The sequence below is a fragment of the Elgaria multicarinata genome, chromosome 1 (assembly GCF_023053635.1).
Source record: "Elgaria multicarinata webbii isolate HBS135686 ecotype San Diego chromosome 1, rElgMul1.1.pri, whole genome shotgun sequence".
NCBI lineage: Eukaryota > Metazoa > Chordata > Lepidosauria > Squamata > Anguidae > Elgaria > Elgaria multicarinata.
The window spans coordinates 65,849,532-65,874,735 of NC_086171.1; the positions used below are offsets into that span (position 1 = coordinate 65,849,532).

Here is a 25,204-nt window from a genome sequence, read left to right on the forward strand (position 1 = left end):
TACTTTTCACCAGAAGTCATATTTGTATTTGTCTTGATTAGCTAGGACTCAGGCCCCTGAGGCTACAGAGCCGAGGAAACAGGAGCCATGTTTTCTCCCAGGTCCCTGCCTGGCTCCATTCCCCCATGAGGTCCATTTGTTGTTCTTGATCTAGCCTGACTGCAAATGTTTCTAAGTCAAAACTAGGTCTTTGCTTGAGCAACAAATGAACTCTGTCTGAATTCCTACCTGGGTTGTCTGTCTATTTTCCCTCTAGTCTCCCTGCTTTCGTAGTCCCTCTCCTTCCCTGCATCCTAAATTCCTTCAACTGGTCTGGAGCCCAATTTTCTTGACCATTCTGTCCAGATCAAGAGACAGAGACAGAGAGAGCCTGCATACGATCCACCACCTCTCCCCATTTCCTTGTTCTAGGTCATCACCAGAATGCAAAAACACACACAAAAACAACAGTTTATCTTGCCAAAGTCACAAATATGAAAAACTATATTTGTTATTGTTACCCATATTGAAAAGAAAGAACAGTTGAAATGTTTGGTGTTTAATAGTATATTTGAATTTCAAAAGCTGCAATTTTTTGTTCGAAACTTATGTCTTGGAACCCAAAATTGAATATTTTGGTTTATGCACCTGTCACTGAAAAACAGAGCCCAAAACTCATTTTGAACTTAAAATGTAATTACTAAATGTTGAAATAAAAATCTTGAGGGGACCATTTCTACATAGTTTACTGAAATTTGGATTTGAGGAGAGAATCCACACAGAAACATGAAGACTCAAGGAAAAAAGATTTCCCCATTATTTCTTTCTAATCTGCCTCAGCAGCAGAACTAGCTATTATACGATTGATTGATTGATTGATTGATTGATTTGATTTGAACCTGGCCTTTCCACCAAGAAAATGGCACTTAAGCGACTGCCAATTATAGGAATTTTAAAAACAAATAAATAAAAACTTGGTTAAAAACTATAGTACATTAAAAACACAGATGAAACACACAATAATTACAGAATATTTACCTTTAAATTACAGAATGCTGCTCTTATACTACCCTTATCTTCCATTGCCAAATTGTATGGCTCAGGTTGACCATTTCCAGCTAGTTCTGTGACACTGAGAGCTGACCACAACAAAAGCCAAGTCCAGAATCTTTTACAGAACCTCTGTTCCATAAATCTGTTCTGTTCTGTTTCCTGTTATCTAAAAAGGTGAGCAGCCTAGATTCTAGTTAGTATCAAGCCATGTTTAGCGGAAGCTCTATCAAAATGTGGTTTCCATTTACAGTACGGAAGCAAACTATAGCTTGCTTAGTTTGATTCTAACAGCAAACTATGATTTGCCTGAACCAGCAAATGAGGGTAACAATTTTAGTGTGCAAGCCTGAGTCATAGTCACAAGAGCCAAAACTTGGCTTGCACATTAAGTTTGAACCAAGCCATTGCTCTCATATAAGCATAATGAAACATGCATTCATATTACTCTAAATCAATGGTTTTAAAACCATAAGAACATGGGTTTTTTTGTACATTTCTTTCCCTATGTTTTAAAATGTATGTTTTAAACTTTGTAATACCACCTTGAGGCCCAGTATACAAATAAATATAATAATAATAATAATAATAACAACAACAACAACAACAACAACAACAACAACAACATAAGAAGTGCCCTGCTGGATCAGACCAAGGGTCCATCTATTCCAGTACTCTGTTCACACAGTAGCCAACCAGCCATCGGCCAGGGACCAACAAGCAGGACATGGTGCAACAGCACCCTCCTGCCCATGTTCCCCAGCAACTGGTGCACACAGGCTTACTGCCTCAAATACTGGAGATAGCACACAACCATGTTCTGTCAGAGTTTCTGTAAGAGCAAGACTATGAGCTCCATCAAGCGAGCTTTTTATTGCATGCTCATTACTGGGCACTTATGGATTTTCGTGGGTCCATCTCACAATGTTGTTTGCCTTCTGTGCACCTCCCACCCCTTCTAGCTTCCTTCGCACCACAAAAAAAAAACACCCCAGTAAGTCTGACTTATTTTTAAAGATGGAAGTTACCACTACCTCCTGCTGTGTGCAGGAGGAGCAGCACAATGAAAACAGCCCACCGAATAGGCCACATGCAAGTCGTTTACTTCCTCTTTCAAAAGAGGAAGAAATGAGGGACAAACGCACAGGCGGAGAAGTGACAGTAAGCAAACATGATTTTCCCCATTTGATGGCACTCTCTAACAGATAAGCTCTGAAAAGACTTATCCATCATTACCAAAATTACCTCTGCGATACACCAGAATTTCTCTCAATGCACTGTGTTTCCTCAGCAGAAATGCAGGAATTCCCTAGAACAGCCTTCCCCAACATGGTACCCTCCAGATGTTTTGGACTTCAGCCCCAGTCAATATGGCCAATAGTGAGGAATGTTGAGAGTTGCCATCCAAAACACCTGGAGGGCACCAGGATGGGGAAGGCTGCTCTAGAAGACAAGACTGATGTAGAAAAGATTGTCTGAGGTCAAGGGTTTGTGATCATTTCCCCATGTCATAATAAACCTCAGCCTATTCTTTGTATTTCCTATGAGTATTTTTCTTGTGAATGTAACGTTTGCCATTCTTCAGAAAATGTTTTTGTTGTGACTAGATTACAAAATCCAGTGCTACAGCAGCTGCCTCTTGCCGTTGTGAAACTAGCAGAAGAATAGCGCTGAAACTCATCAGTGCTTCCAAATGCTTTGCAATCCTTCAGGACGGAAGACAAAACAATACATCTCACTACCAAATACTATTTAGTCTATAGGTTACAGTGTTTTCTTTAAAGCCTAAAAGGCAGTGTGTGTGTGTGTGTGTGTTTCCATTTTAAGAAACAAGCCCACAAGGGTGGTCTTTAGACATTAAAGCAGATGTTCCAAAAGATACAATCTCATCATTCATTCACTTGCAGAGACAGATCTACCTGCTGTAAATGTATAGCGTCATGTCTGTCTACATCTACCTAACACTCTTTCTCAATTGATTGAAGAGAACACACACACTTCCAGTCCTCTGCGTTCAAATCACAAACGACAGCCAAAGCATATGCTTAATTCTACATTCCTAGCAATATCAGGACAAAATTAAATTCCACAGTGTGATGCTAAAACTCCGCTTGGCTGAAACAAAAATACCCCTCAAAAAAAGACAGCCAGGGACAACAAGATATTAAGTGCCAGCGGGAAAGACCAGACAGCAAAGAGCAAATAGTGTTTCAAGAGGCTTTAAAAAATCACACAAAGTAATGTTAATGTAACCTGATTGACGCCATCAAAATAATATATGTGTAACCTCTGAACAGGCATTTGTAATAAGAATTAAATGAGAAGGTAGGGGGAAATTTAATCAGATGCTTTTCTTTTTATTAATCCCTAATAAAGAAGAGTGCATACTGTGTCTTCATATGTCCTTCCTAAACTTAGGTAAACCCCAAGCATTCATTTCCTCCCAGCCTGTCAACCAGAATTAACAGTGTAAAGATATGTGCACATGGCAAGTCTTCTTACAGAATTGCTCTGTATTGTAGATTTTTCCACATGTTTAGGAGATAAGAAGGACACTCAATTTTCAATATATATTAGTGTGTTAACAAGAAGCCTCAATTGTTTCAGGGTGTTACAAAGCGACAAGAACCGTACCACCAACACAAAATAGCATCGTATTCTGGCTTTATGATTTATTTTTTACCTTGGCAGATTTGTAAGGAAAATAAGCAAATTTGTAAGGAATAAGCAAATTGCGGGAGGACGACCCACATCAGTGCCACGAACTACCTCTTCCTCCAAGGAACCCAAGGCGGCGTACATAATCCTCCTCCTCTCCATTTTTATCCACACAACAACAACCCTGTGAGGCTGAGAGTTTGTGACTGGCCCAAAGTCACCCAGTGGGTTTCCATGGCTGAGTGGGGATTAGAACCCAGATCTCCCAACTCCCAGTCTAACACTTTAACCACTACACCAGACTGGCTCTCAGATGCATGTAGGGGAATGAGCACTATGTCAGTTAACTTGCTTGTTACCTTCTCAGTAGGCTATGGGTTGGGAAGTGCTTGTTCTACATCAGTCTTCCCCAACCTGGTGTTATCCAGATGTGCTGGATTACAACGCCCATCACACATTTGGAGGGCACCAGATAGGGGATGATGGCTCTATATCTCCTCCATTCTTAGGTAGCTCTCACCTAAAATTAGTTGCAGATCAGGCTTCTGGAGTGTTGCATGAATTGCATGAGAAGGTCTGGAACTATATCTTCAGGTTAGAACCAAGAGCGTTGGGACATTGGCCCTATTAATGTCGTGCTGTCATTAACTTATTGCTCTTAGGTGCCTGTTCAAGCATATATTTCCTGCTGGTACAGGGCTGATTCCTGCATGGTTTCCACATGGCTGAGGATCTATGCCAGGAGTGGACAACCTGTGGCACTCCATTTGTTGTTGGACAGCAACTACTGACATCCCACACCAGTAGCTATGCTAACTAGGACTGATGGGAGTTGCAGTCCAAGAACATCTGGAAGGCTTCAATTTCTCCAGCTCTGCCTATGCAATTGTAATAACATTTGGATTCAGCCACCCAAGTTGGTTGGCTAAATACTGCTGGCTCCCAGGGAAAAGCTTACAGGTGCTGTCTTAAAGAAATGGTGGACATCAGGGATAACTTTCTGAAGAGAGAGCATGAATAAGAAGTAATACCTGTTAACAATGTGTATTACCATATTCCATCTTAGTTTTGAATTTAAGGGGGGGTGGAAACATGTGATCTCATTTCTACAATATTTCTTCTTCAGTGTGAGAAGTTTGTTTGTATCCATTAATCTGGAAATGTCTTCTAATAGCTGAGAAAATGGCACATCTCAAAACAACAACGAGCCTTTGCTTTAATAGATTGCACTTTAAAAAGGAAATATTTCAAAAGCACTTCTAAAGGCATATTTGCTTTTAACTGTCTACAGCACAGTCTACAGTGCTACGAACTCTTGCTTCACACGACAGAGATAGATGGAAGGAGATCAAGAAAGTACAAGGCATGGAGGCAGTCTAACATTGTGTTAGTTAAATGAACAATAACGTGGTTTTAAGGCTAAAAAGACACTTGAAAGTTGCCTATTATTAAGTACTTTTGTCCTACTGGGCTGTGGGGTAACATACAAAATAAATCTCTGAAGGTGAGTAGAGTGTTTGAAATAGAACATGCCTTTAAAGTAAGATCCAGCTTTACATCTTTGCAGTGCTGATGAACACCCACTGTTCACCCACCTATTTCACATTCCTTTGAACACTTTGTGCCGTTTCCAGTACAAATGCATGCGCAGCCATTCAGATGTCAGAAGACAGCACAGTTCAAAGTTAGGGGCATTTGGAATTCTGTTTGATTTGGGAAATCGCTGAATTAATTTTAACCGTCTATGCATGCAAAGTTAAAATACAAGCCAAGCATTTTTCCCCATTTACATCCATCTCTCCAAAACTCCAAATTATCATCAACAGAAGTCAAAAATGATATTCAGGCTCATTTTGATTCTGCATTTTCTGATGTATTATTTGGCAAAATATTCTGCAGCTGAAAGGATACTGTTGAGTAAAAAAAATAAATCTTGACATTTCCTAGGCCTCATTTAGTTCACAGCCCCACAGAACATAAACTCTGAACCAGTAACTTTATTGTTGCCTCTTTCTTGATTGAACAAAAAACATAATTGATGAAACAGATTTAAAAAATGGCATCATACCAACATTCTGAGAAACCAACATTGAAGTCTGTCAAACACAAATGAAAATTGTCCATTTATATTATGATTGTTAGGAGTCAGTGAGGTCTGGTGTACGAAATGTTAGATTTGGTCTACGTATTAAGATTAGAAAAACTGGAGAAAGTCATTACTTCTCCATCTTTTTTTCCTTTTTAGTGGAACAGGGATAATAGTGAGAACAAGCTCAATAGCAGAGCACCTTACTCATCATTATTTTTAAAATGAGGAATAATGTAAGGTAACCACTCCATTTGTCCGCAGCTACATTTGTCCTATCTTTATCCCTTTGCCATTAAACCACCATCAAAGCCAACGTCTTTGTTCCAATGATATCTACAAAAGTTAATTGCTGATGAAGAACACCATACATTTAACAGCTGCTTAGAAGAGGATATTTCAGCAAGTTTCTAGTTTTCCCCTCACCCTTGCATGACAAGTAGTGCTTGCCAAAACAAAACAAAACCCTCTTTGACACAACTTTCAAAAGGAATTTGAGTCCTCTCCCCCTTTGCATATGGTCATCCCAAACGTATTCAGCCAAGGTAAGAGGTGGTACTAATGCTGTACAGGGAAAAGGAAACTACAAGATAATAGGAGAGAGAGAACTAGTGGGCCTGGAAAATACAGGATGTAGAAGAGAAAAAGAAGGAAGGAATTCACATGGTTTGCAAGAAAGTTGCAAAAAGTCATGTATGTAGATGCATAAATAGTCATATATGTACACAGACTGGAATGTGTGCATATGTGTCGTATGGATACTGAACATGTGTATCTTAGGTTTCTTTTGTAAACTGGAATATTCAAATGAGAAAGAGTAAAATACAGTTGAGAGAAAAAGAAGAAAGAAAAGCTGGCAACCCACCCACCCAAAATGGAAAGAACAGGGCAAATCAAGGGGGAGGGGGAATAAATTACAAATTATAATTGTATGAAAAATTTGTAAGCAATTGGGTTTTTTGTTTTAAAGGTTCATGTTTAAGGGCTGGATCCAAGCTTAAGTTGCTCTTGAGTCTAACCTAAATTAGACGCATTTAAGTCCTATTTATTTCAATGGAACCTAAGCGCAACTAACTTAGGTTGGTTCCAAGTCTAAAACTTTAATACTAGTTATATAGAAATATTTGCCATTATTGGGGATTCCGTAATGTATTTGTTTGCATTGAAACAATTGGTTAAATATTTGCAGGGCAGACTGCTAATTGGTTAAAATATCTTTAACTGGGGGAAAGCCCTGATACTTGCCAATAAAGGGTACTATAAACAGTTGGAATTTCTGAGGGTTGTTATATAATTAAAAGAATATACGGCATATTTTTAATGATATCAACTTGAAATTCAGTAATTGGAAGCAGAAAACAGGCTTACCAGCAATCATGCAATACAAACAATGCTGACCACAGACCCAAAGAACTCCTTTAGGCAGGCACAGAACAGGTGTATGCCCACAGAGACTGCTGATTTTTCCATTCTTTAACAGCAGCCTCCCAGATTGCATTGCAAACTTATTTTGAAACTCCCATCAGTTTCAAAAGCAGCTCGCCCTGCAGCATGGGGGAATGTTGTAAGGGAGAATGGGTACCCAAAAGGTTATCCATGTAGTTCTCTGAATCAAAGCAAGACTCTTCTGCTTGTAGAAGTTGAAAAAGTGAGTAATAACTGTTGAATTTTATGGAAGCACAAGATTTCTTTCTTAATGTCAGGCTGAGGCACACTGCTGAATTTGGAATGGCTTCGGTCTCTTATTTTTTGTAGTTGTTGTTTTGTTGTTCCTCAACTGGTTGCAATTAAATGCAGGAATGATATTAAAAACTTCCAAGAGATATTTTCAGGCCACAACAGAAGATTCGAGATCAGTTTCATAATTGGAAACAAGTCCAGAAACCACTTCCTTCTTATTTACTATCATCTAAAGAATACTATTTAGATGCTGATGCTAAAAAGGACTGGAGTTGAAAATCGTAAATCATGCGACTGGGAGAAACGTTTCAAAAGAACTTTATGCTATGGGTTAAAAGTTCACAGGCAATGGAATACGGATTGTTGGTGCCTACTGGTTTCCAGCATCCATTAATTTAGGATCAACTATCTTCAAGTAAGACCTTGATTTCATTTTCTTGCACGTAAGCCATTGACCCTAGTTAACAATCAGCTACAATTTAGCAGTGATCTCATTTACTAAATCCACAAAATTAAGGAGATTTAATAAAGTAATAGTTTTCAAAAACATAGTTTAAAAAATGACATTCGGTTTTATTATCAAACATTTCAGCTGTTTGGAAGTACAGTTAAAATTAGCAAATGCTGCTTTCCTATATTCATGAAGTCCCCAACACAGAGATCCTGGATACCACTGTGGCCACAGACACCTCTCATAACTCCCTACTCCTCATGATTTTTTATTTTATTTTATTAAAAACAATTTAAGTAGCAGGTTGACGTGCTAGAGACCAAAGCTCTAACATCCAGTGCCATCTTTAATTAAGAATGCCACTGGGCCCCATGGTGGCCCCAGAGCACTCTTAGGTGTGGGGGGGGAAGAAATTAATAATAATAATAATAATAATAATAATAATAATAAAGATAGGTAGGGGATGGTACAGGACTGAGGGAGATGCTTTGCCTGTGCTATGTTTGTATATTACCAGTATTCTTTTTGATGTGGTATGGTGTGTTAGGTGGTCTGCTTATTTGTTTTAGTATCATGTGTGTTTTGCCTGGTGTGTATGTTTTAGTTGGGGGTGGGTATTGTGAGTAGTGTAGATGTGCAAGGCTTGAAATTTGTTTGCTTTTTGGTACTGGTGTGTGATATTGGTGAGTATATAAAAGGCACTACTGCTTGATAGCGGTATTGAAGTGCACTGACAACTGTTGGGGCTCATTCACACACACCATATACCGCTTTCATACTGCTAGATCCTGCTTGGTGTGGCTCCTGCCTTTTATATACAACTTTCATACCACTTTCATAGTGCAATTTCCTGCTTGGTGTAGATGAGGCCGCGCTGAACAAATTCAGAAACTTCCTGGTGATTGGGGGATGCCTGAATAGAGCTACTGTTTATTGGTTATTGTGAAGAACAGACTTCCATATCTTATGACTTTGCTAACTATGCTCTTAAAGCTTGTAATGCTAATGCAATAAATATCATACCTCCTGAATATCCTGCCACGCAACTTGGTACAAGAGGCACCAGTTTTCATTTTCCTTGATTAGCCATGATACAAATCAGAAATATTAGTGAAGTCCTTACTTGAGAAGACATCAAATTGCAGTCCATGTGCATTCCCTTTCCTGTTTTATGTCGCTGTAGAAGTGCAGCCATAATGGCTCCATACGCATACAGTCCGGTGGCAAGATCAGTCATAGCTACTCCTGGCCTAACCGGCTCACCTCCCTAGAAGATAAAACAGAACAAAAATGGAAAGAAAGAGTGGCATTTCGATACCATATACTGTGGCCCATCAACAATTTTTTTCTTTTCTTTTACGTTGCAAAACAGACCTCTACTAGCTACCTCTTTGGCTTTCAATCTTCTTTGGAAATATGCTAGCAGGCTTTCAATTCCAGTCAAAGCATTCTAAAACGTTAAGATTGCCACCCAAAAACTTAAGTGAGTCACCCGTTACCTGCAATAAGATCTGGAATAATCCATCAGGCACAACCATGAGGTTAATTAAAATGGCAACCCACTTTCTTGTTGACTGACAGTGGCTTCAGTCATGACACAAATGAGGAGGGACCAGGAAGGGAAAGTGCCTCAGGGATCATGCCCCTCCATAACTCCATCACATTCAAAACCAGAGTTTCACAATTCCCAACATCCAGATGGTATGCTGGGTCCTAATCCATGAATAACTTGTTTATATTCCATGCTGGGAATTGCCAAAAATCTATCCAGGGCAGAATAAATATATCTGTGTCATGCCTAGAACAGAGTTCTAGTTCATTCCTTGTTCTGGGGGCATAGCAAGCATAGTGCACTTTGCATGTGACACATTATCATTTGGGGCAGTGCAAGAAATTAAATGGGTTGCTAGATCCAACCCCTGGAACTAGAAGGGAAAAAAACAGGAACGAAGGCAGTTATCAGCAGTGGGCCTTGCCCAAAGATGGCAGGGGCTGACAGCAGCCCTATAAAGGACAGTCAAGAAGGAAGCCTCCACCCTCCAGCATGATGTCTATGTAAGAGAGAGTGAGACAGAGACAGAGTCAGAGGCTGTGTTTGGATGCCACAATAGTCAACAATGGGTTAATAGTCAACTCACACTTGGTTATTTTGCAGGTACTTCCGACACAATCAGAGAAATAACCAACCATGAGTTGGTTATCAGCAAATGTGAGTGGATTATTAAGCAACAGTGCGTTGACTTTCTCATCCCGCCTGCCTTCCCCCTCTCAGTCCTCTGTAGCCAATGGTAATAACCAGTGGTGTCCGCCACAGGATATGATAACCAACGATGGTTTAAATACCCCATTCTGCACATCATTGGCTATTTCCTGCCATGTGCAGAGTGGGGTATTTAAACCATCATTGGTTATCATATCCTGTGGGGGGCACCGTGCATTATCATATTGTCCAAACCCAGTCACAGAGACAAAGCGACAGAGGCAGGGTGAGAAGAGGAATTTCCATTTCCGAGACACCTAGTTCTCACTCTCCGATCATAACTATAACACTCTTGGGGATCTCCTGACCTAGATTAAAAAGTAGAAACACCAATAAATCATGTACACTCAGCAAATAAAATGCTGAAAGCAAGCTTTCAAGTCACACAGAGCTTCCTCCTTTGCAAGGAATAATAAAATAAATGAATAATAATTTGCTTATTTAGCACCAAAGTGCACCATACATATTAACATGAACAACTACAAGAGAGACAGATTTTTGCCCCTAAGGAGCTTACAATTTAAATATTCACAATGAGAAAAGATAACAGAGGGAAGCAGGAGGCAAGGATTACAAGGAATTAATGGAAGTGTGGTTTCAATCTTTACATCTAGTCTCCAACATGGTGCCTGTGTCTGCCAATGTGCCCATATACACCTCTCTTGGCACCTGCAAGGCACCCTGCCCATCCTGATTACACACACACACACACACACACACACACGGATGACTGGCTTGCTGGAAAACAAAGTGCTGTCCTCCAGTGCCATCTTTATTTGGCTTCCAAACAGTATTTTCTGTGTTTTGGAACTCAGCCCCCACCTCTGCCTTGTACTTAGGCTATTGGACACTTTTCGTTTCACCAGTTTGATTTCTGGGAAAGGAGTGTTCAGTGAACCGCCCAGAGAGCTCCGGCTATTGGGCGGTATAGAAATGTAATAAATAAATAAATATAAATAAATACCCACCACGGCAATCATTTAATGAATGGGCAAGGCACCCCCATAGCAGCCAATTTGTGAGAGCATCCCACGGCACTTGCTCAAAATTCAAAATGTGCCCACTGAAACAAAGTGGTTGAGCACTCCAGCTATTCGTACTTACCTGGGAGAAAGCCCCTCTGAATTCAATCTGGCTTAAGAACATAAGAAGTGTCCTACTGGATCAGACCGAGGGTCCATCTAGTCCAGCACTCTGTTCACACAGTGGACAACCAGCTGTCAACCAGGGATGAACAAAGCAGGCCATGGTGCAACAGCACCCTCCCACCCATGTTCCCCAGTAATTGGTGCAAACAGGCTTATTGCCTCGGATACTGGAGGCAACACATAACCATCAGGGCTAGTAGCCATTGATAGCCTTCCCTGACAGGAATTTATTCAACCCCCTTTTAAAGCCATCCAAATTGGTGGCCATCACTACATCTTATGGTAGTGAGTTCCATAATTTAACTATGTGCTGTGTGAAGAAGTACTTCCTTTTATTTGTCCTGGATCTCCCACCATCAGCTTCATGGGATGACCCCGGGTTCTAGTATTTTGAGAGAGGGAGAAAAATGTCTCCCTATCCACATTCTCCATGCCATGCATAATTTTGTACACTTCTATCACGTCTCCCCTTAGCCTCCTTTTTTCCAAGCTAAACAATCCCAGTTGATGTAACCTTCAATCATAGGGGAGATGTTCCAGCCCCTTAATCATCTTAGTTGCCTTTTTCTGCACTTCCCCAGCTCCTTTTTAGGTGTGGTGACCAGAACTGTACTCCGTATTCTAAGTGTGGTCGCACCATAGATTGTATAAGGGCAGTATGATACTGGCCGTTTTATTCGCAATTCCTTTTCTTATAATGCCTAACATGGAGTTTACCTTCTTTACAGCAGCTGCACACTGGGTGGACATTTTCATCAAACTGTCCACCACAATCCCAAGATCTCTTTCTTGTTCGGTTACCGCCAGCTCAGTTCCCATTATACTTGAAGTGTAACATGTATCACCTTACACTTGCTTACATTGAACCGCATCTGCCATTTGGATGCCCACTCTCCCAGTTTGGAGAGATCCCTTTGGAGCGCTTCACAATCCTTTTGTGTTTTAACAACCTTAAATAATTTGGAGTCTTACTTCTGAGTAGATATGTATAGGATTGCACTAGTTACACATACTTAAAGCTTCATTAGGAATAAAACCATGGGATTAAGCCAAAGATTTTGTAGAAAAGCTGATCTGTCCTTCGCATCATCAGTTGACACACAACTCATCATCTAGAAAGTCAGATTCAGAAGCCAATTCCTTATCAGTTTCCGCTCCATGCTTTGCTAATCAGCAGCACATATGGCAGCAATATCCAATTCAACATGGGAAGTCATGAAAGTTTGAATTGGGCTGTCCAAAATTGCTTCCAGCATACAAGACCATTCAGGTTGTATTCCTGTGCATTATTCCAAAATGGCCACGTGCCAAACAAAGACATCTGCATTGGGTATGTGGCTATCTCCATAATTAAGCAACATCAATAATCCTTAAAAAGAGCTGGGGCTGTGTGAACATTTAAAACCAATTAGCCACCACCACCCTTGAGTAAACTGTTATAGGTTAATGTGCTGGCACAATAAAAAACTACAGCAACAATAATATAACAAATACAAATAAAAAGAGGCAAGGCAAAAAAAAGAAAGAAAGGCAGAACTGGAAACTGTTAGCAATTTTCTTTTCTGGATTTATTCTCTGAATGTGCCACCATTTTTCATACTCAGGAATTTTAGACCCTACTGCTTTGGCTTTAATCTGTTTCCAAATGGGTTGGCCTGAGATCAAAGCTCCGTGGGAAAGTCTGATAACAAATGATAATACCAGATGCATCATCATCTGTATTTTACCTACAACTCAGTAAATAGGGATCAATTCAAGTTGGAACATGTTCAGAGTGACCCAAGATTTTTAACCATTTAGAAAATTCCCCAGTCCTAGCAAGATTACAATTTGAATGCATGCCCTATTCAGCAATTAGAGGTAACATATAGTTTTGTGTTATTTATCATTATATATTTTATTATTATTTATTACATATTTATACTGCCGATCATTGTTGTCATATATGGATTTTGATGGGTTTTCTTCTATTAGTACATGTTCTATGACTTTTTACTTTTTCTTCCTAATGCCATCAATATCGTATCGTATTAAAAGGATTTCCATATGTTTTCCTATACACAGAATGTTAGGATTTTCCATTTGTTTAGAACTCCATATAATTTGTTAAGGTTAAGTCATCAGTGGTAATCAGCTGATATACATAACGTATATTTTTGAAAGTTTTTATTTATTAAAAAATTTAAAGGAGTTTTCTTAACAAACAAATCAGAGGGGGGGGGGGGAGAATTATTTCAATATACAAATAAATCAGACTTATATAAACAACTCCAAAGCAGCCAAATCAGAATGGGTAGTCATAACATATGACTGCAAACCGCTGAAATATTCAAAGCAGAACGTATATAATAATATTGCACATTTGTATAATACTCCAGTGTGTTCAACGAGATTGTTATGTTACCTCACTGATCCTTCCGGTGGCCCTGTAAAGTAGGTCAATATTGTTACCCCCCATATTGCAGATGAGTAACTGAAAGATGAGGAACTTAAGGACATTGAATGCATTCATAGATGAGAAGAAATTCAAACCTGGGTCGCAGCTGACGTGCTTAGCCATTGTAATATACTAGGTCTCGAGTCTCTAAGGCAGTGCCCACATGTAGCCCCATGCCTCCCTACACCTCCCTTGGTGCCACCAGAAGCCCCTTGCCCCACCCACATTTTTTAATTATACTTTTCTTTTTATATTACCCGTAGCAGTGGCGGGGCACGCTGGAAAAGGAAATGCACATCTCCAACCATCTTGCTCCCTTCCTCTCTTTGCTCTGAGTTGACATGGTCCCAGAGATGTTCACAGGAAGGCAAAGGCTAAGGATGGTGCTTTGCTTTCCAGTCATTACCTGGAAAGCAAAGTGTGGTGTACTGGCTAAAGTGTCGGACTGGGAGTCGGGAGATCCGGGTTCTAGTCCCCACTCGGCCATGGAAACTCACTGGGTGACTTTGGGCCAGTCACAGACTCTCAGCCCAACCTACCTCACAGGGTTGTTGTTGTGAGGATAAAATGGAGAGGAGGAGGATTATGTGTGCCGCCTTGGGTTCCTTGGAGGAAAAAAGGCGGGATATAAATGCAATAATACATACTTATATACATTAACTCAAACTGAAGGAAGAGGAGAAAGAAAAAGGGGAAGTGCTGGAGGAGGGAGTGTGTGAGTGTAAGGCCAGGGGGTGTTCTTGTTTTGGGTGAGGTGTCTGTTTTGCCTGGATTTTGTGTTTGTGGGGAGGAGGTACTTCAGACTATTTTTTTTAAGGTTTTGGGGGCAGGTGTTCTGCCTGGTATTTTTTTTGGGGGGGAGCCTACTTGTCTTTGGGGGGGTCACTGTTTGTGCTTAGAGGGCATTTGGTGTTTTTTGTGGGGTACTGGGATTTTTGTTTATTTTAGGAAGGGCTGCTTTTCTCTAAGTGTCACTATTTTTTCTTGAAATTGTTTTTGTTGTTTTTTTGGTAGTTCTACGTGGGGTCAAATATGTGGTTTGGCATTTGGGACACAGACCCAACCTCTGCCTTGTACTCAGTGAGTAGTATCCAATTATACCTATGCACTTGTGGGACCCACTGCTCACTCAATGGGCTTTGGTGCTTCTAAAAATAATGTGAGATGAATGAGAATGCTTGTTTCCAGAATGGGCAGGTCAGTGAAGCTCGCAGAATGGAGATCCACTGACCTGTCCTGAACTGGGAAATGAGCATTTTCGGGGTTATTTTCAGAAATGCAAAAGCCCTGTTGTGCAAGCAACAGAACTGGCAGAGGCGTTGCGGCCGCTGTTGGGTACTGCTCAGTTTCTTCAGAAAGTTACTTGTCTTCTAGCAGGTACAGCTGGCAATCATACTAATAGCTGCAGCATCTATAATCTCACAGATTATGGCCAACTGTATCTGTGATCACATCGCTCATATGTTCTGCTGCCCATCTGAATGTACGGCAGACAGAATGTATAGCAGTGGATCTTAAACCAATGCAACATTTTAGATTTTTGGTGACAGCATGCCAAGTTAATTCTTAACCATAGAGTTATGCTATTTTCACTATTTTCCATCTCTTAAGTGCCATTAAATCTGTTCAATACTACACACCATATCATCACGTACAATAGCAAAGTTTTAAATTACAACAGAAGCACTTTGCTCCATTTGTAGTAACATACCTCGGGCCCCGTGATATGCAAGAGCCCAGAAACGGCAGCTGCAACAGAGTCATAGCCTGCGCATTGAAACTTTGGACCAGTTTGACCATAGCCTTAAAAAGAAGAGGAAAAAATAGTTAAAACAATGTGCAGACAGTGGCGGCCAATCAAATAAACCAAAGTGGGTTAACTAAGTAGCCTAGGAAACAAGTCCATTTTCAAGCAAGTTTCCCATTTTGAAATGCATTAAGAACATTAAGAACATAAGAAGTGCCCTGATGCTGGATCAGACCAAGGGTCCATCTAGTCCAGCACTCTGTTCACACAGTGGCCAACCAGCCATCAGCCAGGGACCAACAAGCAGGACATGGTGCAACAGCACCCTCCCACCCATGTTCCCCAGCAACTGGTGCACACAGGCTTACTGCCTCGAATACTGGAGATAGCACACGCATTGACCCTATTCAAATGACACACTAAGCCAAGGTGGTTAAGCGCTTAGTGTGTCATGTGAACCATGACCTAGCATGTCGGGTGAACCATTCCTAACCATGGTGACTACATAACTATGGTTTAAACTCCTTCACTAACTATTTGCTGCAAAAGGGTTAACAACCTAGCCATGGCTTAGCATGTTGTCTGAACAGGCCCATTTATTTCCTGGACAAGGATTAATCCTTTAGAGCCTCTATGCAATCTAGGAGCACAACCTATACAACAATTGGAGCATAATCCAAAACCTTATTTGAAAGGGAGTTCCATTGAATCAAGTAAGGCTTACTAACAATAAATATGCATAGAATCAGGCTGTAACAAGTGATCAGAGCTTACCAGAAGCAAGGTATGGCAGTTAGTGGGGCAAAATAGAGATCAAAAGTAAAGTCCATGCTCTTTGATAAAGATATTTGTAACTGGAAGATCAAAGGATAAAATCATACCAAACTAGTGGCAGGCTGCAGTATATATAAGCCTCAATATGAGATGTGGCTTTCCCTTGTAAACCAAATGACAAGAGATTAGCATAGGGTTGCCCTGTGTCCTACTTTAGAGAGGACAGTCCTCTATTTGAAGGCTGTCCAGTCCAAGGCCTATGTAAAGATAAAGAACCATAAGAATAGTTTGAGAACAAGGGTTTTGATGTTGCCCATCCATAGCACCTGGACAACAGCTGAATGAACAAGCTCACAGGTCACCTGCTCACAGTCTTCCCCACTATGGTCAGATAAATTTTATTTAAATTGTAGCAACTGTACAATTGCAGTACAACTGTAGCAACTGTACAATTGTAGCAACTGTACAACTGCTCACATCTTGAGCATCTATATATTAGCATATGCAAATATTATGCAAATCTGTGTCCTCTTTTTCGCGAATCCTTTTCTTTTCTGGCGATACCTAAGTGCTCGATTTAGATTAGCCTAAGGTGCAAGACGGAGACAGAAGTGTAACCCAAGCCAGACCTATGAGCCTTCCTGCTCCTGTCTAGATGTGGCATAGTCTCTCACTGACTATGCCACTTGTGGCATCCATGATACACACACACACACAATACACAGGGGGAATAAAAGGAATAAGGCCTCAAAATATGCAAATTTAACTCTAGTTGAAATCAGCACTGTAAGGTATGGGCTTGCTTAGTCTCTTAATAATGCAACGCACCAGAAAAACCTTTCATGCAAGCTCCCACAAAATTATCTCTATCCGAAATGGACTGTGACTTTATTTTTCTTCTGTGCGCATTTTGCCTATTTAGATAGTGATTCATGAATGTAAAAACACATCATGTTTAATCATTTATGTACAATGCATGTAATATTTACTTCTTTAGAAATAATAGAACTAAAGATTTAATCCTCTCCTAGTTGCCACTTCTGGGTAATTTAAAAGGAACAATCAGCAAATAATAAATGCACCCTTTACAACTGATGTGGTGCACACGACTTTTCAACTCGGGTATCTCACACAAGTACAAGCTGTTGCGTGAGCTGCTCTTATTCTCAAAAAAACAAAAAAAAACAAAAAATAATATCTAATAATATTTCTGCAAACAGGCATTGGGTATCATCACAGATTAAATCCAGAAAATTGAATTTCCCAGCTAAATCGCAAATTAATAAGAAACACTTTTAGACTTGCGTTTCTGCCAAATATCAACCTTATCCATTATGAGCAATGAACATCTTTCTTTAATAAAGATTAATGAAATAAGGAAAGAAACGCAGGCAACGGTCTATGATGAAGAAAACAAACTTAACATGAAGCATTGTATGAATCTTTCTAATTACAGAGCTGCCAAGTACGCTAGGATGAAAAAAATGTTTTCTAGAAATGCTTCTAGAAAATGTTGGTCACATCTTGAGCTATATGAAGGAAAATAACATGTCCCAGAAAGGCAGACATAGATACTATCAGAAAGACACAAGCCAACCTTTCAGAGACGGCCTGTGGCAAAATAGATGTAATTTGAATCTGGGTTCAGTACTGGACCTATTTTGAACGCCAGATCTAATATGGTTTGTAATATGGTTCATCAGACAGTTAGTGTAGTGTCACCTTCACAAACAAGTCATTGACCGGGTTCGCATGATCAAGGAAAGAAAGCCCCTGTGCGCCATTCGCATGCCACCAAATTACCATAATTACCCTCGCTGGGTGTGGTTTAACACATCATCTGAACCTGGCGAGGATGCATAGTGAGTGGGTTTTAAAAATATCCTGGAACCCATGGCTTCTTCTAGGATAGTGGGGAGCTTTGTAAACTGCCCCCACCACCCACCCGTGGCAGATTCGGATGTCACCTGGTGAGGATAATTACGGTAACAGGGCGGTGCATAACTGAGATGTGCAGGGCAGTTGTACGATCCCCAGTTGTACGATCCTGCGCATTCTTTGTAGCATGAATTGCTTTCTTTCATTCCAGTCAATGAACTGCATACAAACAGACCATTCCTATCTTCATGCATTTCCCTTCCCATTCTATACAATAAGCAACCCAAAACATCCCTTTCCTTCTTTCTCCCAAGATGGTGCTTACATGCTCAATTGATTCCACATGCTCTCCACCTATTTATTTCTTTATTTTGTTAAATGCATCATAAAATAAATTTCTCTTGGCATTTTACGATGATAAAAGATACATGTAAATTTTACAATAAAATCAACAATATATAAAACATATAAATATGTCAACATAATTTAAAATACAATGGGCAGTCTCCAATGTGTAGAGTAGACCCATTAAAATGAGTGAGACTTACATGAGTCATGACTAACTTAAGTCCCATTCATTTCAGTGGGTCTACTTTATGCAGGACTAACATTGGATACTACCCACTATCACCTTTTGCTATCCAGCTTCCACGCCTTCCTTTCTATGGATTGCCTTCCCATGGCAAGCAACTCTCTATCCCACACAGATGGACCCAGATTAGCCTTTGTCCCTCATGCCTTATTTTCATCTCCTCCGTTTCTATGAAGGAGACACTCAGACCCTAATACCTTACCTGTGCATGTTATTTAACAGAAAATTCTTCAGAGAGCAAAACAACAAATCAGTACTGCACAATTAACATATACACCACCTTTATCTTAGCAGCTGTAATAACTATATCAAGTCAGACCATTGGTCTATCTAGCTTAGGATTGCCTACAACGACTTGCCGTAGTTCTTCAGGGTTTCAGGCACGATTCTTTCCGATCCCTACCTGAAAATGTCAAGGAGTGAACCTGCCACTGAGCATGCTCCCAGTCCCTTTCCCAATAGGTGGTTTACGACTGTTATTTTCTGTGGGGTTTTATAGTTTCATTGTCTTACTCACTCACCTCTGCAAACAGGACAAATAATTACAACTGAAAGATGATCATCTTAGCTTAAATGCAGCATCAAAATAACACAGCTATTGTGTTAAGTAAATATTTACATTTTTAAAAAAATAGCCTGCATTTGAGGCCCTTTGGGGCCCCAATATTTTAGATACGCAGTTTGTTTGTTTTTTTACTCACATGCTCTATTAAGGAGCCTTCAATTTTTAAAGAAAATGTAATGTGGGCCTTGAAAAACAGCAGAACAATTCTTCTCCACATGCCCCTTATAAAAGGGGAATACATGAAGTATAACGTGGAAACAGTTGGTGGGAAAGACGTACAGGTTTTTGTACTTCTTTGGGGTCAGTTCTGAGATTTCAAATAAAACAGGATTCGGCAGCTGTCTTCTTCACTGGCCGAAAGGACCTTTCTTTTGGTGCTGACTTCTAACCACCAAAAACATTCCCTTTTGTTATATTGTGTGTGTGTGTGGAGAGAGAGAGAGAGAGAGAGAGAGAGAGAGAAATATTTTTTATTGGTAGAACTCCTGAAACGCATAATAAAAACTGCAAGAATGCCTCTCAGATGCTGTTCAGGTCACCTCTGATACACACGCATCAGAAACCGATTCTGCTTATCATCAGAAATATCAAAGCACATTTGGTTTCTAGTAACCCTAAGAAATAGCATTTATATTAAAATACACTGCTGCATGCCAAGCAAGTTAGTTCCTTAGCAGAACAGGAATGTTGTTTATCTCTCTCTGCCAATACACATTACCAGATGTACAGTTTCATTTAACACTAAAAAGGAGCAAATCAATACAAGGAACAAAAGCAGCAGGGTAGGATTCAGAGTTCATTCAGCTTTAAATTCCCATACCATCCTTACTTGTTTGCAATGAAAACAAACTGCACAGTGTTTATTTTAAGTTTAGAAGCGCAATGCCCTATGAATTCTTCAAGATAAACTAAGTTTTCTGCATCTTTCAGTTCTCAGAGGCATAATTTTGCACGCCACATAACTTTACTGCGACTTGGAAAGTGACGTACATAATCTCTTTTCCATTGCTTGTGGAGCCTACTTGTGTACAATACAAGAGCTTCATTCCCCAAGATGCAAACTTTAAATAACTATAAGAAGCTTCTTTAAATACAGGGGGGAAAATGTGTTTGTTGAAAATCCAGTGGTTTCCTACATGCAGATGCTGGGAAACCCTGTTAGCTGTGAATCTCAATCCAGATTTTGGGATGTAAAAGCAAGCAAAGTTTGGAAAGGTGGCACCCCAATGCTAGCTAGTGGGAAGAACGAAGAAATGGGAGAGATAGAGAAGGCAAAGAGTTATGAGTTGGCTAGTGGCTCTCCTTGGAACTCTGATGGACAGTCAGGGCCAAACTAGACCTTATGGCAAAGATGATGCATGAGCAGTGGAACGATTGCCATGTTTTAAAACGTTCTGTGAAGAGAGGTCATTGGAGAGAGGTGGATCCAAATCAGTTAACGAAAAGTCTTAAAAGATAGTGAAGCATTCACATATTGCTACATGTACTTTGGTCCACATTGAAAGGCAACAATGGACTGGATGAGGGCTAATAAACTGAAACTCAATCCAGGCAAGACTGAGATGCTGTTAGTGGGTGGTTGTGCTGACCACATGGAGGAGGTTCAACCTGTTCTGGATGGGGTTACACTCCCACTGAAGGAGCAAGTTTATAGCTTGGGGCTTCTCCTAGAACCGTTACTATCAGTTGAGGCTCAGGTGGCCTCGGTGGCACAGGGTGCCTTCTACCAGCTTTGGTTGGTGGCCCAGCTACGTCCTTATCTGGACAGGGATAACCTGACTTCAGTTGTCTACGCTCTGGTAACCTCCAAATTAGATTACTGCAATGCTCTCTACATGGGGCTGCCTTTGAAGACGGTTCGGAAGCTGAAGCTTGTGCAAAATGCAGTGGCCAGATTGATAACAGGGACCAGAAGGTTCGAGTACATAAGACCCACTCTGGCCCTCTTGCATTGGCTGCCCGTATGTTTCCAAGGCCGATTCAAGGTGTTGGTTTTAACCTATAAAGCCTTACACAACTTGGGACCACAATACCTGATGGAACGCCTTTCCCAACATGAACCTACCCAAACACTACGTTCAACATCTAAGGTCCTCCTCCGGGTGTCTACTCCAAGGGAAGCTCAGAGGGTGGCAACAAGAGAGAGGGCCTTCTCTGTGGTGGCCCCGCAACTGTGGAACAATTGCCCTGATGAGGCCATCCTGGCGCCAACGTTGTCATCTTTTCAGCTCCAGGTCAAGACTTTTCTCTCCTCCCAGGCATTTAGCATATGTAATGAGCCCGATGAGTTTTTGGCTCATCATTTTTCAAGTTGTTATAGTGGTTTAAATGTATGTGCAAATTGCATGTTTCTGTGGTTTTTTATTTTTATATATTGTTTAAAAGTGTTTTTATCTTATGAGAACCTCCTAGAGAGCTTCAGCTATGGGACAGAATACAAATGCAATAAATAAAACAATAAACTATTAATTGTAATAGAAGGGCATGTTTGCTTCTACGTATGTGTGGAGAGTGAAATGGTGTTATGTGCTGGCCCCATCCCTAACATCCCTTCTGGCTCAATTTCCAGACCTTCACATACTGAACAGAAGGTCTGAAAGGGGAACCTACATACGTTCAGCTGGTCATGCATTGGCTCCTTCACAAATCAGGAAACCCCTGGATTTCACATGACTTGAGGGAGTAGAAACAAAGCCCTATGAAGAGAGACTGAAAGAACTGGGCATGTTTAGTCTGGATAAGAGATGTTTGAGGGGGGACATAGCACTCTTCAAATACTTGAAAGGCTGTCACACAGGGGAGGGCCAGGATCTTTTCTAGATTATCCCAGAGTGCCGGTCATGGAATAATGGGCTCAAGTTACAGGTAGCCAGATGCCGGCTGGACATCAGGGAAAACTTCCTGACTGTTAGAGCAGTACGACAATGGAACCAGTTACCTAGGGAGGTTGTGGACTCTCCCATACTAGAGGCATTCGGGGGAAGCTGGACAACCATCTGTCAGGTATGTTTTCAGGTGGATTCCTGCATTGAGCAGGGGGTTGAACTCGATGACCTTATAGGCCCCTTCCAACTCTACTACTCTATGATTCTATGAGTGGGAAATGCTTATTGATATACAAGGTAACTAATCACAGTGAAATACCCACAAATGGACCATCTTATTCAGTAGCCCTTATGTGAACTACCCAGAGAGCTTCGACTATGGGGCGGTATACAAATGCAATAAATTATTATTATTATTATTATTATTATTATTATTATTATTATTCGATCTGATTTTCTACCTATTAATGAATTTTAGCTGATCAATCAACTGCCTTTTAATCGATCATTAAATTTCTGATTTGAGTTTATCTTAGCCACTGGCCATAACAAGAGCATCACAGCATAATGTTTATTTATTTATTTATTACATTTTTATACCGCCCAACAGCCGAAGCTCTTTGGGCGATTCACAAACAGGTAAGCATTATACAATGTGAACACAGAAATCCAACTTTGAAAAATACATCAATAATATACAACTGATAGTTAAATACACGGGATGGAATGAACTTGAATCAAATTTTGGCCAAAGAAGGACAAAAATAGCAATTATTTAACCCTTTTATTTTCATTGAGTTATGTTTTTTTAAAAACAAAAACAACAAAAAAAACCTTTTCAACTTGTTTTGAACATTTATAGATAATCCCCTTAACTTCTCCATGACCACAATTAAAGCACCCAAAGCTTATAGAACACCTCCCATCAAGAACAGCAGTGGGCATTACACTAAATTTAAGAAGAGTAAACATTTCATCTACTGCAAAATCACACCAGATACCTTTCATTCACTACAAAATCGTACCAGAAACTTTTCAAAATCATATTGATCTTCAATGTGTAATACCAAGGAGCAATGCCAAACCTGGTCAAATGAACCAATCACCAACAGCTTTAAAAACAAAACAATTTTGCTATAGCTGCTCTAGGACCAGCAAACTGAACTTCACAAAACATATATGATTGCATTATCTGCCTGAACAGAAACCATATGGTTTGATTGACTGAGCTAAATTGAATCTGTTCTATTAAACAGATTTGGCAGGGGGCAGGGGGAAGTCTGTTTTTTAACATGTTCAACAATTTGACCCAATGATTAAATAATTCATCTTCCATTCTTTGGGTAACAACCAGTTTCAGCCCTCAAAACAAAGAAGCAGACATAGAAACTGAAGGAATTATTCTGGGGTTTAGGCTGTAGAGCACAGAAAGTACCACTTAAATGCATTCTTCTTGGTACATTCCCTCTTCAGTTACAGCTGAGTCTATCATCCTTTGCCATTTCCTTTCAAGGAAAACCAGTAAAAGTGCTCAGCCTTAGGAAATAGAGCGTGGTTCTGGAAATTACTTCTCAGTAAACACATTTAGGATTGGGCTGTAAGTCTGATTTATGCCTTTTGCCAACATATCCGAACCATTTTGCCATTTCAACAATTGTATTGTTTTCTACACTAAAAGACAAAACTTAACAAACAAGACAATGCTACTTATAAAAGCACACATACACAACATACAAGGCCATATTACATTTAAGGCATTCTTCATGTCAGACATATGGGCTATCTGTTCTTACTGGTTAGTTCCCTAAATACAGTAACATTGTATCATCCTTACTTCTTCTCTCTAGCCAGCATAGTATTATGTACTAATATTTGAAGGAACGCCTCCTCCCATATGTACCTGCCCGGACCTTAAGATCATCTACAGGGGCCCTTCTCTGTGAGCCCCTGCCAAAGGAAGTGAGGCAGGTGGCTACTAGGAGGAGGGCCTTCTCTGCTGTGGCACCTCGGTTGTGGAAGAGCTCCCCAGAGAGGTCCGCCTGGCGCCTACACTGTACTCCTTTCGTCGCCAGCTGAAGACCTTTTTATTCTCTCAGTATTTTAATACTTAATTTTAACTTAAATTTAAATTTTACTGTTTTAACTCTGTATTTTAATCTTATATCAATTTTGCTGCGTGGTTTTATCCTGGTTGTGCTTTTTATACTGTATTTTGTATTTGTGCTTTAACTTGTTGGTTGTTTTATTATGGTTTTAATTTTAGTGAACCGCCCAGAGAGCTTCGGCTATTGGATGGTATAAAAATGTAATAAATAAATTAATAAATAAATAAATATCCGTACCACTTTGATTGTTTGGAGTTTTCATTTCAGGGTTAAGTATTGACAAAGCCATGTCAGTGGACTATTTCAATTTCATGCCCACCTATTGAAAAATGCCTTAATAGGGTCTGAAGAGGGCGTGGCGGGTGGGTTGCTAGATGGTTAGCAGCTGATAAGTGCATTTTTCATGATTCTGGAGATGGGAGTGCTGCGGGTAAATTGAATTTTGATAGTGACTGGGGTTTCCAGATCACTTGAAACTAAGGGTCCATTCAAATTCTCAGGCAGGCATGTGGTATATTTAATATCGGCAACAGCACAGGTAATATACCATCTTGAAAGCAGAATGTTTTCAGGCTTTGTCTCCTGGTGCAAAACGGAGCAAATATCAGAAGCATTACATAGCCTTGGCTGAAAGGGCTGGCCTCCAAGTGTGGAACATGCTCCTGGTCTGGTATAGGCCTAACTGGGCTCCTATAGACATAACATTCTTTCTGAATAAGAAATCTGTGAAGTACAAAAATAAGTACAATACACTTATCAAGAAGAGTTCAGTAGACAACGCTGTCTCATTAAGATGCCCTTGTATACTTTTTTTTTTTTTTTACATTAAGACAACCGTAGTCACACATATCGAATCCCATTTATATTAAAATGACTGATATAAGGGTAGGTCAAGTCCTCCTACTGTGATATCCATTTTGCATCTTTTATGTTCCTATTGTTGCTACTTTCCAATTTACAGCGTGGAGA

General features: G+C 40.1%; 1 protein-coding gene across 2 annotated transcripts in view; it reads right to left on the reverse strand.

Moving 5' to 3' along the window:
• SUGCT (succinyl-CoA:glutarate-CoA transferase) overlaps positions 1-25,204 on the reverse strand; it is a 346,647-nt gene that overhangs the window by 297,832 nt on the left and 23,611 nt on the right. Inside the window, exons 7-8 of one of the 2 annotated variants that reach the window (XM_063129489.1) lie at positions 15,461-15,552; positions 9,028-9,171 (exon numbers count right to left, since the gene is read on the reverse strand). In XM_063129489.1, coding sequence (XP_062985559.1) covers positions 9,028-9,171; positions 15,461-15,552 — 236 coding nt within the window. The remainder of the gene's footprint in view (positions 1-9,027; positions 9,172-15,460; positions 15,553-25,204) is intronic. The other variant, XM_063129498.1, reaches the window with a different exon arrangement.